We start from the raw sequence: 20,210 nt of genomic DNA, 5'->3' as shown, positions 1-20,210 counted from the left end.
TAGACGCTTCTTCTTTTTTCTTGGTTTATGTATCTTCTAAGTGTTTCTTTTTGATAACAACTCTCTCCATATTCATCTTGATATAAAGAAACAAGTTCGTTGGTTTCCAAAAAGCAATTCCTACCTCTCTTAATTAATTTTGTTATTTGTTTTCTTTCTTCTTTTTTTCCATGTGTAACATTTTTATCATGAATATGAACCGAACCATTTTTGTATTTAACTTTTGTAAACACTTCGTTTTCTCCGATACTAACAGACTCAAACACTTCCACACAAACCAAACACCCCTTTGTTTTACAACGGAAAGTTTTTCTTTCAAAACCAGTTGTAACAAAAAATAACCATCAACTATTGGCAGAGGTAATTTTAAACCACATTGTGTTTTTTCTGACTTATAAAGGTTTCTACTCGTGGTTCAGTCATTTGCTTTTTGGAATTTTATTTTATAAAAAACCCAATTAGTATTTAATAATGTATTAAATATGTATAGTATTTTTTAAACACAATAATCAACTACAAGTATAATTTTGTATATTATAATTATCAAAGCTTAGTTAAAAAAATATTTGAAAAATATCAATTTTTTATAAAAATCATTTTAAAATAAAATCCAATTGTTTAATGTTTTTATAACTATTGTTTAAAAATAATATACAATTATTTTATTTGTATATTACAAATTATTTATTATAATATTTTTTTTTAAATTATTACATTTTTGTTCTAAATTTTAATTTTTAACTTTTATTGAAATGATTATTATTTTCTGGAGTATTTTGTCTTTATTATTTTTTCCTTCCCCCTAATTAATTATATCAACATTTGTGCTATTTGTTTTTAGATGACAATATTAACTTTAATATGATTCTAATAGTTAATTACTATAGTTTGTGGTTTGAGAAAACCCATAATAAATAAAATACCAAACTACTTTTCAATTAATATACTTCATAAAGATACAATGGGACACAAAGAGTAGATATGCCGCAACTGTCGAAACTTGTTGAACCCGGCGAGTTGCGGCGTCGTGAATCCATCTCCAGAAGATACACAAAGAGAAGATGCCTGAAAAAAGAAACATCAAAGATATCCTAATCGAGTGTTCGTTCCAGTGTTAGGTTTGAAGGGTAAAACCCGTTTTCTTTCAGTCTGTCCGACCCTTCAAAAGGACAGATTTTGTTAAAACTTGTTGTACATTAATTCAAATTGTGGTGATGACGTGGTAAATTACATAATGACACTTTGGAGTCAATGTGTTGGAGTGTTTTGAATTAAAATAAAGGTGACAAATAAGTCAGTTAAGTTGGAAGACAACAACACTCTTAGGTGTGAAATTGCGATTATCAATCAACTCGTTCTGCTTGGCAGTGTAAGTGGATGGGTAGCAATAACTACCATTTTCACCTTTCTTGTACACACCTATATCATGACCACCACCAAATCCAAATAGACATGAATTGTCTTGAGAATTCATCCAAAATTCATAATCGGTGTTAATTCCACTTTTACCAAACTTTTTTGGATTCAAAGCGCCACCTCTCACAAGTGAAAATATGTAAGAACTGCCACTGTTGAGACATTTATCAACTGCATTTATATTACTAGTGAACACGCCACCAAATTTGTTGTAATTAGTGTCTTCTATTAAGAAGCACAAGTTGCTTTTGTTAATGACTTTTGTATCGAATGAGGAATTGTTTTTTGACCAGTCGTCTTTTTCTGAGTCAAACACTACACTCGCAATTTTCATTTCTGTCAACTTCTCAAGACCAGCTTTTTCTTCAAGTGTGATGTGTTTTCTTTTTCTCTTCTTCTTCATCGTGTTGTCTCTTTGAGTTGATGAATTTTTCTGATTTCATAATTTGATCAATTTTAGTGTTCTTAATTTGTTTGATTCTGTCAATTTCATCTTCAAGTGGTTTTATATCCATTTTACACTTTTCCTCATAAAGTGCTATTTTGATATTGAATATCTCATACAACTTGTCGTTGTCACTCTGTGTTGAATACAGACTTATCTCACTTTTGATTTTGTTTGATGCGTTGTCCAAACCAGTGACAATTGTGTTGAGTGAAGTTGTGATGTTCTTCTTTCTCTCAAATACCTCATCGAGTCTGTCGAAGTGTCCCTCTGCATTTTCAATGCGTTGATCAATGTTAAGTGATTTGTCGTCAACAAAGTTGTATTCCCTTTTATTTTTGTTGAGGTCTGACACCGCTGTTGCTGCGTTAGTGCAGAGTGTTGAGAGTGCTGTTAACTCGTTTTCCATTGTATGTTAATAGAGTTTTTTTGTTTTTATATTTAATTTTTAATCTCATTCAAAAACATTATTACCTCATACAAAATGATTTTTTTCCAATCAAAAACAAAAAATAAATCATTCAAACTTACATAAAATGATTATAATTTCAATCAGGGTCTATCACGGAACAAGGAAAAATTTAGAACTTGTCCCAAAAATGCATTTTAAAATAAAAAGGGGTATATTTTATTTGTTTTTATGCCAAAAATAAAGTAATTTGAAGTAAAATTCATGGTATTGTTTGTTTTTACGATCTCCAAAACCTTTTCTTTACAGATGGTAATTTTTTGCCGCGGTCATTTTTTACTTAAAACGACAATTAACAACAAAACTATAAAATATTAAAATGTATAGTATCCAAATGAATAGTTTATTAATATAATAATTATACTATACAAAATAAAACTATTAATTATAGTTGATAATATTATAAAATATTAGAAATTGTTTAATAACGATTAAATAATAATTTAACTCATCAAAATAAAATTTGTCATTAACCATACTTCCTCTTACATATTTAAGTGAAATCAACCAGAACAGAGCTGTCACCTTGCTATTACTTGTTGATTAATTTATTGTTGCTTTTCATCACTTTCAAACATCAGACAGTGGTTTAATATACCAAATTAATATAAAATGTCATAGAATGGACAATAACAAAACATTGAATCATAATACTTGGTGTTGTTGATAAATTTAGGTTGTTTTATAAACGTGCAATACTTTGATAGAACAGAAGAGTTATTATTCGGAGGAAAATGAGTGAAACTACTCTGTTCATCATTGATGCATTAATAGGGTGTTTGAAACAAAACAACCTCAATTATCTTCATTCTGTTGTTTAGTCTTTTTGTTTGTTTTATCAAAGCTATTATTGAATCATATATTTACTATATTTATGAGTAATATATTTACTTAAAAACTGTCAGTCAGTTTGTTTGTTGATGTGTTTTAATATAGATCACAATTAAATTATTTTAACCGACCAACAGTATTTTTTTTCTTTAGCAAAATGCACGAGACGCAAAAAATTGCGTTTTTTTTTCTATAAATAAAAAACTGATAAAAAAAATCTAAAAATAAATAATATTTTTAAATTCTTGTTGGCAAAATATAAACATCGATAAATGTTACATATTCATATTGTTGTTGTTCAATATACACAAGTCCAAATAATTTAATATTCATGTGTTATGAATTGATGATATATATGGTATTTGATCGATAAACAGGAAATTTAAAAATAATAACATGTAATATAAAGGCTAATTCAAGATTGTTTGGACTTTGGTTTTTTTCAAATAAACAAATAAATCGTTGAAGTTGTAACAATAACATTATCGCCTTTGACTAAGTTGTTTGTTAAATACATCATATTCATTGCTCGCTTCTATACAAATCAAAACAATTTATCGAGTTAGCAATATATTGTTACGAAAAAAAATATTAAATAATAAATATTATCGTTTCATTTTTTGCTGTGTGTTTTCTAATGATATAACAATAACACATTTTAATTGTTTTTTTGATAATATAAATCCAATTGGATTTATAACACAGTTTTGTATTCGTTCTTTATATATTATTTTATAGTTATAATTAATTTTTATTTTCTTTTTTTTTTCTCGATACTATCAATATATAATACAAAATACTTAAATGTTTTTATTGCTTTTCAAAAACAATAATTGATGAGTAATTTTTTGCCATAAAAAATACTTTTTTATTACAAACAAACTTGATAAAAAATAAACTGAATTTTAATTTAAAATATTATGGTTGAATACATGAGTAAAGATGGAAAACTTTCATGGGTTAAAACCTCTTTTTCAACAACCGATGAAGACTTTTCGGTTATTGTTGATAGATATCCCAAAGTATCTAACATGAATAACGATGCCACTCCATTGGATTATTTCAATTTGTTTTTTACAGAAGAAATAAAAAATTTTATTATTAATTCTTCAAATAAATTTGGAGAAAAGGCAATAAAAAACAAAAGTGGAAGTAAACACTTCAAAGAAATTACCAAAAGTGAATTTGATGCTTTTTTGTCAGTTTCTATTTCTCAGGCAAATTATCTTGATACTAAACTGCCCCTTTCATGTTTGTGGAGTGAGGTAACAGCAAATCCGATGTATGTTGGACCAATTAGTATTAGTCGTTATTTGCAAATTAAATGGGCACTACGATTTGATTCAAATGCATTTGAACGCGTAGTTTTACGAAAAGGTGATAACGAAAACAATGAATCAGTCGTAGTTGATGACGAAGATGACGAAGATGACATAGTCAGAGCAAGAGACGAAGAAATTCAACCTGATAATTTAGATGACGACCCGATTGATATTAACAACAATTTTACTACTTCGTTTCCAAAAACAAGTTTGACAAAATTGAATACAATTTTTCTTGCTACTAGAATGCAATTTGGAGGAAATTGCAATTATATTCCAATAGGAAGCACCCAAATCAATTCATTTCAAAATACAGAATGTTCAAATCAAATTGTTATTTCATCACAACAAACTACATCTACTTGTACCACAACATTAATTAATTCAACAACACCGTCAAACACCCAAAACGCTATTACTCTTCATTCTTTATCACAATATTCACAACACAATAATGTAACATCACATGAAGTCCCTTTAGTCCCAAGAACAGTATTGATACAACCAAGGACTAATCACAATGGACTTAATATGGAAGATATGATAAATTCATTGTATGCAGACGAAGAGTTAAATTGGGACAATTTTAAATATGTAAGTGAATTGATTAGACGGTTCCGTTCCAATTTGATTGACATACAAAACAATTATTATCTAAACTCAACAGAAATAAGTATAGATGAAAATTTATATCGCTATTATGGTAGATGGAAGAACGTAACTTACATGAAAGGAAAGCCAGCTAAATATGGAATTAAGTTTTTTTTGCTTGTTGATTCTATTTCAGGATTTATAATGAATCTTCAAGTATATAGAGGAGCAAACAATGGAATTCCTGTTGATAACTTAGGAGCCAAAGTTATTGTACAATTAATAAAAGAATTGAATCACAGACAGTTGGGTACACCAACTTTTAACATAAACTTGACAACCGATCGTTTTTTTACTTCCGTACAAGCCGCAGACATTCTAAGTCCTTACGGGGTGACATTAACTGGAACAGTTAATTCCAATCGCAAATTTTTGGCTCCGAACCTTTTACTAACAAACAAATCAAGAGAAAACGCAATTGCAATTCAGACTTTTGGTGGTCAAAGAGTTAATCCAATTCAATTAGTCAATTTTAAAGATAAAAATCGGTGTGTTGAAATTCTGACATCAAGAATTGTTGATTTGAAAATGCACACCAAAGAAAAAAGATTTAATGTCAATCTCGTTTACAACAAGTTTATGGGAGGTGTCGATGTTGCTGACCGTCTTATGACAAGGTACTCCACAAAGCGTGTGTCAAGAAGATGGCCTCTCGCAATTTTTTACCACCTTTTGGATATGGCAATCCATAATTCTTATATCATGTATATATGGTCTAAAGTGGAGAGGAAACCTACAGAGACTTCAGAAGGAACAACATTCATACAATCAGTGGACGTATCTCAAATTGATCCTATCAACGAAGACACCACAAAACAACAACCAACTTTTGAAGAACAATTCCAAAATAAACTTAGCGCCATTGTCGCGAAACATTCCAGACTGAAATACTACCAAAAACTCGCGTTACAGTTGGGTGAAAAAAATGCAAATTTAAGACTTAATCAATCTGTATCATCATATGAAAAAAGAATAATTGCTGTTTTTCTAGGAGTAGATATAATTGACACATCGTCTTTTCCTGACACTATTGATCAAAAAAAAAGAAAAAAGGCCATTGTTGTATCTGTGACAAACTCGGAGGAGATCGTCTTACTAGTTGTGATTATAAATACAATTGTTGTGTGTGTAATACTCATGTCTGCAAATATCATCACGAAATTGTCTGTGATTTGTGCAGAGGAGTGAATTTGCAAAAAGCAAAAGAACTGGGTGAACAAAGAGCCGAAAAATAAACAAATCAAATCAAATAATATTTTTGTTGATTTTGATTTATTCAAATTATAAAAATTAAAAAAATGAATTAAAAATAGCCAACATTTAAATGATAATACCGAAATTTTTAAATATATAAATTTAAATTTGATTTTGGTAAAAAATAATAGGTTTTTTCATTTTTTTATTTTTGAACGCGTTTTTTTGCATCTCGTCCTTTTTAACCGGTTAAATTAACAATTATTATTATAATTATTGATTTTATTAATAAAATGTTAAAGAATATTATATATAAGTACTATAAAAACAAGTGAGTGGAAAAAAATCTGGCTCTTTTTAAATTATAATAAAATATAATATTTATTGTTATATGTTATAAACTATTAAAATATTTCAGAAACAAAATGAAAAAATGAAAATAATTATAAAACTGTTGTTTGAAATTATTACAATTCACCTCGATAAAATTGATGTTTTGAATACGAAAATGGAATTTTGTAATTACAGAAAAGTTCTTGAAATGGCTTGCAAGAGCGGAGCTTCGAGACTGTGAATTTCCCGTAACGACATACAGTTGGTAAGATGGGACAAATGTGGGGTTTGTTGAGCCACAGCGTGATTCCATTGGTGTTGCTTTGTATTTTTATTACTACTACACACAAATGACACAAACAACTGAATTAATTAAAGACGAAACAGTCGAACAACGAATTAGAAAATTTGGTGAATTTCTTGTTGTATCGAGATTGGAAGAATATTTTAAAGCCAGACTATTCGATTTGGGAGGAAAGCAGCAACGCATGGACTTCCTTAAGTATCCCACTGCGATAATATGGATTCACACAAATTCAAGGCAACCACAGATTGTAAGCGGCTGCTATGATGGTAGAAAAGTATTACAAAGATACTAAAAGAGCTGAATTACTGAGAAAGAGAGCGCAGGACCTATCAACTTCATTTGAGAAATTGTTCTGGAATGAAGAGAAAAGGTACTTCGTCCAAGTTATTTGGCAGGACAACAAAAAGCAGAAAGTGATCGTCGACAAATTGACTGCAACTATGGCGTTCAATAACATTGTAACTGATCAAATAAAGATAAAAAACACTTTGATAACATCAGAAAGTTCAACACCAAACTTGAATGCGGCATTGCAAGATATCCACAAGACTCATACTTCTATTCTCCAAAGTGGAATATTGGAGGAAAAGAAGTCGGTGAAGCAAGCCCACTATGGGGAGAAGCTGTAGACTAAATCACTGGCCCCAATTATGTTGTCAATGCCTGATGTATACAAACACGCAGGTGTGTGCATGTCATGACAGCGCTTCAGAATCAACAACTCGTCTCACTCTTTAATTATAAGAAGTGGTAATTTGGTAGTTTTGTAATTATTGTTATACTATAACACGTGTGTTAATAAAATAAAATTATAATAGTATAAGTAAAAAATAATATAAAATGGGAGAAGTCGACTGATACTCAATGATGATCATTGAAAAAGACTTTGCGAGTGTCAAAGATTTCAAAGTTGTTATGATGATCAGTTAAAAATTCAATTTGCTGAGTAAAATGCACTACTTTAATTTGATACCTTTGATATCATAATAGGAAAACATGTTGTTTCCTAACATCGAGACTTACCATCTCTATTCAAAGAGTGATTTTGACAAAAAATTCCAAAAAAGGTTATTTATGATTTAATGATTTACGAAGACACATTGGTCTTCCACACAACATCGAGTGCACAAATGTTGTGTTTCGTCGAGAAGATGTCAAACTTTTCAATGGTGAAATACCAACAACAAAAGAGTGTGCAGTCGTTGTCATCATCATGTTTCAAATCAATCAACTGAACAACTACAGTCTGTTTTTTTAATGTTATCTGGTATCTTTTGGAACATAATAATTGGAATATTACGGGAAGCCGTCCCAAAAACCATATTTATTTATATTATTATATAACACCAACGTGTGTATAAAGAATGGGAAACAAACTAACTTATCTTCAAAAAAAAACAAAAAAACAAAAAAACAAAAAAACAAAAAAACAAAAAAACAAAAAAACAAAAAAACAAAAAAACAAAAAAACAAAAAAACAAAAAAACAAAAAAGTAAGGGAAGAAAAAACAAAAGAATCACAAGGATATAATCGATTCCATATGCGTGTTATTTTATTATACATATTAATAATTATTATTATAATAATACTTTTAATAAAAAAACTAATAAATAAATTATTGAATGAACTATTTTGTTATTAATTATTAATTATTTTTTTATTAAAGTCATTCCGAACAAGTGTGCAACTTTATTTTTTCTTTGTTTTTTATTCACAACAAAGGTGAAACTCTATTTTTCAACAATAACAAAAACAATAACAAAAAGTAGAATTCGGTTATAAATCAACATAAAATATAACTCGATATTTAAATGATAAGTTCAACTGCTTGTTAAATTAAAAAGTATAAAAATTCCAGAATTCTAATTGTCATACAAAACGAATAAAACGGCGTTGTACAGATAGAGGAAAATATGGGTGACAAGGATAAAGTCGGTGACAAAATATAATGTTTTATAAAACAAAAAATATTATTAACATTTTGATAATGAGTAAATTGAACCAACACTTGTGTCAATCTTTTTGCATATAGTGTTGTACACATTGTAACGCCTATTTCTTATCACTTAATGAACAATTCACAGAAGATTTAGGCTCTATAACAAAACCGAATTAAAAACTCGTTAACTTTAAAGAAATAACACACAACATTAGAATTTAAAAAATAGAAAGAAAACAATCAATCAGCAACAAATAAAACGATTATCTTGTCATTTCGAAATAAAGAGATAATTTCTCGTAATGTTGAAAGCGCTTTCCACTTTTTTCATTGATATATAAAATGCTTTTCGACTTGTCAAATGGTTTTAGACTGTTTTTCCAGACAACAGTATTTCCCAATCAAACAACAATGATTAAACTCACAGCCCCAACAACTAAGTTAATCTCGTTAACATTGCAGACCTTGACTCCAAACAAAAAGAGATAATAAATGAGATCTTAGTCTGCCACATCAAAGAAGTGACAGATCTCATTGTGCTTGATCCATCCAACGAAGGTCTAAATAATCATATTCTTTCAGAAAAAAATAAAAAACTATGTAAAGAACAAACCCGTTATAACGAATTTGTAAGATTGTTACCCCTTCTATCATCTCAACTAAACTCGTTGTAATTTAAAGTGTACAATGCCAATGGTTGGAAGAGTATCTGGCTCTCTATTGTCTCTGGTTAATTCAAGTGAGTTTTGTGGATGAGGGTTTGTGGTTTCAATGGTAATCATTTATTTTTATTATTGTTTTTTTTTATTAAGATCACTTTTTTCAGAAAAGCTTGAACACATTATTGCCCTTTTTGTGTTTTTAAAATTTACAGTCTTTTTTCCCTTCAATTTTTTGGAAAACAACGAAAAAATAGCATAGGAGTGTTGTCACCTACTTTACCTTTACCATCCATTTATTGGGATCAAAACCCCGGATTAATAAAGAAATACAAGTATTGAACTTTATACTTTTTCAGAAAAACGGGTTATTTCTATTTTGTCACTGACATTATCCTTGTCACCAACTTTATCCTCCATCTGTATATCGATTGTGGATCACTCAATCGATATTTTCTTTTTTTAAACATCTCTTTAAAAAAAGAAAATAATGAGACAAGCCAATTCGTGTGATTCAAAAACTTTTTCGCTGCAAAATTTCGATAAACACGAGACTGTTGAATGATGCAACCCAAAAAACCGATTGAGAAAAATTTTACAACTTTAGTTATAGTTTAGTTATAGTATATTAATTAGAGTAATAGTTTTAAAGAAATTTGGCTGTGTTTTCTTGTTTTGTTTCTAAAAAACATATAATTATTTTATTATAATTATACTATAAACAAAGTTGCACTGACACGTCAAAGTTGCACTGTTTTAAGAATGACTTTATACAGATAACAAAAAAAATTCAGGTTTGTTAAAATATATATTACTTATTATAATTATTTCATAACACAACTTAAAATGTGAAAACAAAAACATATGAATCAATTTAATTAATTGTGTTTGTTAATAAATGTACTAGTTTTTCAGAAATGATTGCAATTGACAATCTTTCTGTTGAATTTTGGCACCAACAATTATTGATAATATCAAAACATTCATTTGGAATCGTTTCTAGATTTTGGAGCCTTTTCCCACTTATAACAAACTCAACTATTTTCCATGGAAACTTGAATTCAGTTTTATTGTAAGCTTCTCTCCAACAAAATACTTCATACATAGTTATAGCAAGTGAGTATATATCAGCACTCTTTTTGTATTTGTCTTGTTTTAACACTTCAGGCGCCATATAGACTGGAGTTCCAATACCCTTAGTGAACGTCATGTTAGTCATCAACAAGTTGATGTTTCTACTACTTCCAAAATCAGTCAATTTAGCATTCACTTTATCATTTAAATCCAATGAGAATACTAAAATATTATCTGGTTTAATATCTCTGTGCAAAATCCCATTGTTATGTAAATACATAATTCCTCTTGAAGCATCTAACATCATTTTAACTCGTATTTTCATATCAATTTCGTCAGATTTTTTATTTTTCATCAAATCTGCAATACTTCCAAATTGAGCGAATTCGGTGACCATACACACCTTATTTGGAATAAATACGGCACTATAAAAGTGGATGATATAATCACTCCTAAATTTGTCTAACATAGAAACTTCTTTTTCAAACTCCTCAAGTGACTTTATATCATTTGAAGTAAATTTTAATTTTTTGATTGCCACAATGTTTCCTCTGAAAATTCCTTTGAAAACAATTCCAAAAGATCCTTCGCCAATCTTTTTCTCTTCTTTTAATTCTTCGGGATCTAAACGAGTTGAAATTTGTGTTACTGCTTTTATATTAATTGGCATTTCAGATGTTACACCTTTCTTCATATCTACTGATATTAACACTATTTTGTCATCAATTCTACATGAATAATTTGGGTGCAAATAAATTTCAAATTCAACCGCTGCACCTTTCTTGATTATAACAATTTGTGGTTCGACTCGTATTGAGTATTTATCAGTTGAATTTTTGAGAGAAAATTGCACTTTTAATGTGTTTTTACTAACATTGCCAACACATATCAATTCACGACTTTCAACAGCCACTGGAATTTCTTTTTGTGTGTCATTTTCATTTTCAAATGCAATTTCAGTCTTATTTAACATGATGTTTTTGTTTGTAGTTTTCAAAAAAGAAATATTCGAATTTTTCATAGAAAATATACTAATATCATATCTCGTTTGCTGTTCTTTTGAATACTTCAAATAAACCTTTATTGTTTAAGTTAGTATAATAAAAACAATAATAATGTTTAGAATAATGAACAAAATGATAATAAGAATAACCCACCATACTGCTTTCTTAACACAAGAAGTGCCATTCTGACTTGGAGTGTTCCAAAAAGTGCATTTTGAGCATTTTGAATTGGAAACTGCTTGACAGTTTTGAATAGAAGTGAAATTAGAACAAACAGAGTTAATCAATATTTTGTCAGAGAAACATGTCAGACACACATTTAAAGTGTTACAAGTGTTACAATTATCGTCACATTTTTGACATTGATTTGAGTCGATTTGGTAATACCCATCTTTACACTTTGAACACCCGCTTTCTGTCACTTCAACATCACAACTTTTTGATAAAAGTGAACGGGGTAGACAATTTCCCGAAGTCGTTTTAAAGTTTGTTGAATTGCACTTGAGACATTTTGTTGGTAAAGAAATACAAGAAGAACACGAGATGTAACAATTAAAGCAGTCCAACCCATTTTTGTAATATCCATCTGAACATACACTACACCCTCCACTTGTAACAAATTTGTTACATTTTCCAATTAAATTTTCATTTGATTTGCATTCGTGTTTTGAGAGAAATTTGTTTTCAGCGCATGTCAAACAATATGAAGAAGAATAACAAGTTTGACACAAAGAAGTGTTACACTTCGCACATGTCTTATTTGACTCTAAATAATACCCATCTACACATCTCACACATCCAAAGTGGTTTATTGTTTCACAATTTGAAGTAAAATTGATGTCATTTAAAGGTACGCAATTATTGGTCGGATCCAAATAACAATAATCTACACATTCTATACATCGAGAATTTAAAGAATATTTACAATTTGGTATTTTTAATGAACACAAATTATTTTCTTCTTTCATTTCATCCTCATTGCATTGATTAGTAATACACTTATTTTCATTTGCATTGATATAATAATTTGCTTCACATTGTGTCACTTTCATTTTGTCACACGTTATAAATTGATTGACATTATCTGTACAATTGTAACAAATACCATTATCTATATATAAACCATTATCACATGACATCGATTCTTCGTTATTTGTTGTACCTTCTTCTGTATTAATACAAGTCCCATTGACCAATATTGTATTTGTGTCACATATTATACACTTGTTTTCTAAAGTTCCATCACAGTGAATACAATGGGATGAACAAACATCACACACACCATATAAAACACCAGAAGTACATTTTCTACAAAAATTACCATCCGTGATTTGACAATTTGATTGTTTTTGAGCACAAATTCCATTCTTTAAAATATACTCCTTTGAACATTTAAAACAATTGTTATTATACCCATATTCACAAGAAGTAGAAGTTCCACACATTCTACTTTCATTCAATACAGAAAATTTGGCACAAAAAACACATCGTCCATTGTCATTATATTCAACACAATTGTTTATTTGACAAACATTGTTAAATGATTTTCTTTTATCTTCACACAACAAACATTTTTTCAAAGTTAAACTGATTTTATAAAGTGTACATCCTTTAATATTTAATTGAGGTGAGTTCAATACAGTATTAGTATGAAAGTAAGAGTATTCAATATATGATGTAAAAATAAATGAATCAACAGTTCTTATTGTATCTGATAAAAATAACAATCGATTTGTCGGTACTGTTAGAGTTGATAATTTCTTACCACAACTCAATTGGAGCACCTTTTCAGAATTTGTGATATTAAGTGAATATTCCATATTTCCGTTACAAAACAACGTTTTAGAAGTCGAGCTATATATCAGATAAACTAAAGTGGAGTCGATGTTCTGTGTGGATTCCACAAATGTTAATGTTCCATATGATTGTATTGTCACCATTGACATTATTAAACTTCCAGTGACTTTTACATTTTGATTTAAATTAATTTTTTAATAGTACCTCCATTCTCAAATATCATATCTTTGTCAATAAACACGTTTGCATATTCAATAGAATTGTTTTGTAAATCAATCTTAGATAATGTGGTTAAAAAGTTTAAATAACATATAGTGACATTATCATCACAAGGACAATGGGGATAGTCAAATGGGTAGTCTTCTATATCATTATTAACATTAAAGTACTTTTGATATTTAGAAGACTTCATTGTACATGTAACATTATTGTTTGTTTTTCCAGTTGGGCAGAACCTGATCAGTCTTTGATTGGAAATAAGATAACCAGTACCAGAACTAAATTTGAAAGGAAAATGTGAAGAATTGTAATTACCCCGACCAAATGTTGATATCAAAATATTTGGGGAGTTCAATGAAATAACATCAAAACATGTCGTTTTACCATCTGGATTAGTAATATAAAAATTTTTGTTATAAATAAAATTGTAATGCAAGTGAAGATACGACGATTTCCATAACAAAACTCTTGGATTGTCAATATCAGCTCCTTTTTCTGCGAATGTGTTTGCAATAGAAAAGTTTGAATTTATTATTAAAGTTCCATTGTATATAAATAATGTGTTGTTTGAATGAATAAAAGATGATGTTGTCACAGTGGCCCCATCTCGGACTTTAAAATACTCAATGTTCAAATAAGCCACATTTGTTTTATATATAGAGTTTAGTGTCAACGAATTGTTAAACTCAAATGCGCTAAAATAAGCTTGTTGATTAAAAGGGAAATACATGTCTTGTTTAAAAAAGTAATTATGATAATTAGTGTTTGAATAACAAAGTGTGTTGTTAATGTTAGCGTTATCAACATCAGTAAATCCATCATACCATTTTGTTCCTTTGGCGTAGCACACCTGAGTATAAATTGCTCTGTTGTAAATGATTAATAAATATAAGAAAAACATTTTAATGTATATGTAGTTTTTTATAAATTTAAAAAGCTTTTTAATTCAAAAACATTCAAATTACATCATTTTATAATTTATAATAAAATAATCTATACTGATGAATAAAAACATATTTTTTATAATGTTTTAAATGTGTTTAATTTACAAGTTTTGAATAATTCGTTTTTCGGTTTTTTATAATGTTAAATAAACTGGAAACCATAAATTAATATTACCATTTAAATATAACCAGTGCCACCAAAAAAAATTTATTGGAAGTGAATTTTAAAAATTTTGTTCCAACCCATTAAAATTTCAAATGTGTTGATGGAAAAAAATTAATTCCAATAAACAAATAACATTTTAAGGTTTATAAAAATGTTATTCGATAAACCTTCAACAATAAATATACAACGTCAGTTACATAAATAAAGAAGGCAAAAATAGCAACATAAAAATGACCAATAAAAAATGTAAAAAAGTTCAAAAACATTAAAGATTACTATTTTCATATTCTTTTATTCTTTTAGACTTCTTTGCAATGTTTAGCAAACATAAAATATTATAACGAGTCAATTAATTATGCACAACTTCTTGTTCTTATCACATTTGTATTTTTTTTGCTTCATTTCATAAAGTTTTGTAATAGTTGTTTGAAGAATGTGAAACCGCTCCGTTTCTTTCATGGGTATAACAGTCATACCTCTGATTGACTCTATTCAAATACCCATTCCTCCGTGTTAACAAGAAAAGAGATCTCTTGTTGCTATTGTCATACCCCATACCAAACTTCATTTCCTGTTACCACTTTCTCAGTCTTTTTTTGACTTTTTGACTATTTATAAAGAACTTTTAGTCTTTTTCCCTTTCATGCGTAAATGCTTTTTAAGCTCAGTTTTTTCTACTAAATCTACATTTGTTGTTTAGGATCGATTCACCCCAATCCAATTAAGGTTATCTAGGAACCTTTCTCCTCTTCAGTCCTTAGATATTTTTTTCCTCTTTTAAGTATTTGCTACTTCTCTACCTTTAACACTCTGTATTCAAGACACTATGCATTTCCTTCTTCCTCGTGTGATCTATGTTGTAAATATTTTGTAGATGGAGTTTTCAAAATGTGTAAACCTTTGAGAGAAATTCATTTTTGTTTACTTTTTTATTATTTAGAATTTGTTTGATGGTGATTTGTTTATTTTTTATTTTATAATAACTAAGTCTTATGTATATTATTACAAATAATTTAAAATGAATTATAATCTTTATAAAGTTTAATAATTTTCAAAAAAGAACAAAAACCTTTTTATTTTCAAATTATACAACTAGTTTATATTAATTATAATTTTTTTATGAAAAATTGGCATAAGGTGTAATGACCACACTAAATTTACTGTTTTGTTTCATAAATTAATAAAAATGGTAATATTTTCATCATTATTAAAAACCGCCTACATCAGTCTAAAATTGTATAAATTTGTGGGCACTTGTCATGTTTTAAAAAAATTCGTTATTCTTGGAATTTACAAATTGAAGAAAACTATTAATATAATAATTGTTTTATTATTTTTTATAATAATAACAAATAAATACAAAAACATTTATTTTTATGGAAAAATTTCAATTTTTGTATTTTTTATTAAATAATAATATAACTATTATTTACTAATGTACAGAGGTTTATTATCAGCATATTGTTTAATATATATTATAGTTTTATTTCATTAAATTATTAAATTATTAAATAACATATATATATCCCAGTTTTTAAAGCATTATATTTCTTGTTTATTAATATCTTTAATTATTAACAATAATAATAATTATTATTAGTTTTAGTTTTAGTTTAAAAAAAATAAAATAATTACTACTAATTATAATTATTTATATAATATATTTACTACTAGCAGGTTTATGATTTATAATATTTTACTAATGATTACATTTAATTAATAAATAATTACGGCACTTATATTAAAAATGGTAATTTTAAAAACAATTTTGAATTTTTGGGGTTAAAAAATCTTCCCATTGTTTTAATGAAATTCACTTCCAATAAAAACATACCTTTTGGTGGCACTGATATAACCCAAATAATCACATTGTTTAAAACAAAACCATCATATTATTTTGTTTTTTTGTATTATTTACTACAACTTTATTTCTAACGTTTTTTCAATATAAAATAAAAAAACCTTTAAAATCAAAGAATAAATCAACTAAATTAACTAATATCGAGGATATAGAAAACAAGGAAGTAAAAATAATTTATACTTTGTTTTTAAAGTAAATATCCAATAAATTGTCCACAATTTTCAATACACAATGCAAACTTTTTTGTGTAGAATCAATCAAATTGTTGATTTCTTCCATAGAAATAGAATCTTATACAGCAAATAATTCCTTTTTTTAACTCTTTTACATTTTGAAACGAGCTCTTTTTAATCTTAGACGATTCTCCATGACGCTCCATAATTTCTAAATTGGATTAAGATCAGGGGAATATGGTGGCCAGTTTTTGACTACTTTAACACCATTTTCTTCAAACCAATGAATCGTGTTTTTTGCAGTGTGGCATGGAACCCCGTCCTGCATAAAGTAGAATCTTTTCCCGTAAACTTTTTTGGCATCTACAAAAACTTCATTTTCTTTTAACATTTCAACATAACCATCTTTATTCATGCAACTTTGACAAATAGATAGTTTTGTTTTAAAATTTCTCCCTATGCCTCCCCACACAATTGTAGACACGTTGTATTTAGAACAATCCACGAAAGATCCTTCTGGATACTCCCCCTTTTCCTCCAAATACAACGGCCATCAGATAGCAAGCAAAATCGGCTTTCATCAGAGTATATTGTATTATTCATCCATTTATTTAATGCATCCACTTTAGAGCGTTTTTCTGTCTGTTTCTTACAAAATTCAAGTCTCTTTTTACAGTGAATTGGTTTCATGCTAGGTCTTTGGATTTGTTTGGTATAAATGAATCCTTCTTTGTGTCTGATTCTGTTGATGCACTACTTTTTGTTTCTTTTCCAATAATTTTTGAAGAAGAAAAAATATCTTTTGATGTCAATTCGACTACTTTCTTTGTGAATTCTTTGTCATATTTTATTTTTCTTCCTTTCTTTTTTTAAAACAATTGGCTTGTCTTCTTTTAAGTCTTTTTTTATTGTTGAAATGTCGCGAAAAGACATCGAAAACAAATCTTGGACTTCTTTATAAAACATTCCTTTTGTTAAGCCTTTCTCACGCCTTTTATTTTAACCATTTGATTTCTCTCAGAATCGGACAGTTTATCTAATTCAATTTCCATTTAATATTGTTTGTTTTTCAAACCCTAGTTAATACACTATTTTATATTTTGTCTTATAAAACGCGGCTTTTCTTGTTAGATTATTTAATATTTACATGTTTTTATTGTAATTGTTAGAAAAAAATTTAATTAAAATTGTGTCCTTTTAATTATAATGGTTTTTAGACCAATAAATTACAATTTAAATAAGTTTTTACCAAAAATAGGAAATCTTCGCAAAGATGTTTCTATTCAGTTTTGTAGATTGAAGAAAGTAAAATATTGACGTTTTTATTATCAAAATTTTATTTACAGAACGAGGAAATATGGGGATGCTAGAGAAAGGAGGATGCTTGTAACTATTGGTTAATTTCAATTGAAAAATAATAAAATTACTATTAATTTTAATATAAATTATTAATCAAAAAATTAAAAATACGAAAAAACCAAAATAAATTTATATTTATTATTAATAATATTAAATTAATTAATATTTAGATTAGCATCCCCCTTTTTCTCAGTATCCCACTTTTTCCGTTAACTGGAATTTAAAACAAACTGTTAAAAAATTAACAAATCTTTTATTATTTTATTCATCTATACAAACATTCCAAAAAATCACATAAAAACCTCAAAAAGAATTTAAAAACACAAATGAGCGACCACAAAACAATTGAATTTGAATTCAACAATGGATTAAAAATTCCAGCGATTGCATTAGGGACTTGGCTCGCAGAAAAAGATCTTGTTGGAAATGCTGTTTTGACTGCCTTGAACCACGGCTATCGCCACATCGACTGTGCCAAGTGTTATGAAAATGAGGAAGAAATTGGGACTATTGCTTTCGACCCCTTTTTCAAAGAAGGCAAATTTAAAAGAAGTGACGTTTTTGTGACATCAAAGCTTTGGATTGATTCAAAGAAAAAAGACCAAGTGATTTCCGCTTGCAAAGAATCACTTAGAAAACTCCATTTAGACTATTTAGACTTGTATCTCATTCATTTGCCCATTTCAATTAAATTGGGTGCTACATTTCCATTAAAAAAAGACGATTTTATTGAAGTTCCAATAGAAGAGACTTGGAGAGAAATGGAGAAACTTGTTGAGATGGGATTAGTTAAATCAATTGGTGTGTCTAACTTCTCTATTTCACAATTAGAAGAATTATTGAGTATCGCTAAGATTAAGCCCGCCGTCAACCAAGTCGAGTTTGGCATCTTCTTACAACAACCAAAGCTGATGGAATACTGCAAAGAGCATAATATACACGTCACTTCTTACTCTCCACTTGGAAATAACGGAAATCCAGCTAGAAATAAAGTCGACAACGTGCTCGAAGTTCCTTTGTTGAAGGAAATCGCTCAGAAACATCAGAAAACAGTCGCACAAGTTATCTTGAGATTTATCGTGCAATCAGGACATTCAACTCTACCCAAATCAGTTCATACAGAAAGAATTATTCAAAACATTGATATCTTCAACTTCGATTTGTCTGATGAGGAAATGGAGAAAATTAAAAAACTCGATAGAGATGAAAGAACATGTGATGGGGCCGCTTTCTATGAAGCTCAAGGAATAGATAAAGACGTTTTCTGGGGAAGTAAATAATCACTAACTCTTATTTTGTTCGTTTTTTGTGTTTAATTCTAATGTTATTAATTAATAAAAAAAATAAAATGCATTAAAAAATTACACATATCAATTAGAGTCAGTCTAACAACGTTATCTGTTTGAAAAAGTTATCTGATTAAACTTTAATGGCTGTATTTTTGTCTAAACATCGGGCATTAGGTAACAAAAATTATAATAATTATAATTCAAAATAATTAAAAGTGTTAATAATTTATAATTTAGTTAAAACAATTTTAAATTTTTATTCATTTATAAACGATGTGGTACTGCATATCATCTACAACAATAAGTGTCGTCGTTTAAATTTGGCAACTTTTTCAGTTTCAAAAATATGGACGATATTCATCCAAACATAAACTGTTTTTTGGAATGGGTCTTTCCATGTTACACATTCGAATAACGTCACGCCAAAAAAGAGATATCTGCATTTTTTGTTCTTCTCTATGTTTAACACATTAGGCATTATGTATGTTGGTGTACCAACTTATTAAGTAAATGCAATGTTAGTCATCAATACATTTACATATCTAAAGTCAGTCAATTTTGTTATCACTTCGTTACTAAAATTAATTGAAAACACGAGAATGTTGTCTGGCTCAGTGTCTATGTAATTTGTTTGTTAACTGTTTACTGTTTGTTTTTAGTTTGGTTTTATTTTTTTTAACTTTTTGATATTTATAAGATTAAATTACATTCTGCAGAAGGTGTATTAATAAAACACTGTGGATAAAAATATATTTAT

General features: G+C 28.2%; 3 protein-coding genes across 3 annotated transcripts; 2 read left to right on the top strand and 1 right to left on the bottom strand.

Moving 5' to 3' along the window:
• Window positions 1-7,228: 7,228 nt before the first annotated feature.
• EIN_231710 (hypothetical protein) lies at window positions 7,229-7,597 on the top strand (the record flags this gene model as incomplete). The annotated part of the gene is made up of 1 exon (XM_004258504.1): window positions 7,229-7,597. One exon carries the CDS (start codon window positions 7,229-7,231, stop codon window positions 7,595-7,597), a length of 369 nt encoding a protein of 122 aa, XP_004258552.1.
• A 2,844-nt stretch (window positions 7,598-10,441) lies between these two features.
• On the bottom strand, window positions 10,442-14,562 carry EIN_231700 (protein serine/threonine kinase, putative; the record flags this gene model as incomplete). The annotated part of the gene is made up of 3 exons (XM_004258503.1): window positions 10,442-11,719; window positions 11,750-13,598; window positions 13,682-14,562. 3 exons carry the CDS (start codon window positions 14,560-14,562, stop codon window positions 10,442-10,444), a joined length of 4,008 nt encoding a protein of 1,335 aa, XP_004258551.1.
• A 3,928-nt stretch (window positions 14,563-18,490) lies between these two features.
• EIN_231690 (aldose reductase, putative) lies at window positions 18,491-19,444 on the top strand (the record flags this gene model as incomplete). Its single annotated transcript, XM_004258502.1, has 1 exon — window positions 18,491-19,444. The coding sequence occupies one exon, from the start codon at window positions 18,491-18,493 to the stop codon at window positions 19,442-19,444; it is 954 nt and encodes a 317-aa protein (XP_004258550.1).
• Window positions 19,445-20,210: the final 766 nt, after the last annotated feature.

This window comes from Entamoeba invadens (assembly GCF_000330505.1).
Source record: "Entamoeba invadens IP1 unplaced genomic scaffold scaff_1105074724705, whole genome shotgun sequence".
NCBI classification, from domain to species: domain Eukaryota; phylum Evosea; order Mastigamoebida; family Endamoebidae; genus Entamoeba; species Entamoeba invadens.
Note: the sequence above shows the minus strand (reverse complement) of the source record. Positions and strands in the feature narration are given on the sequence as shown.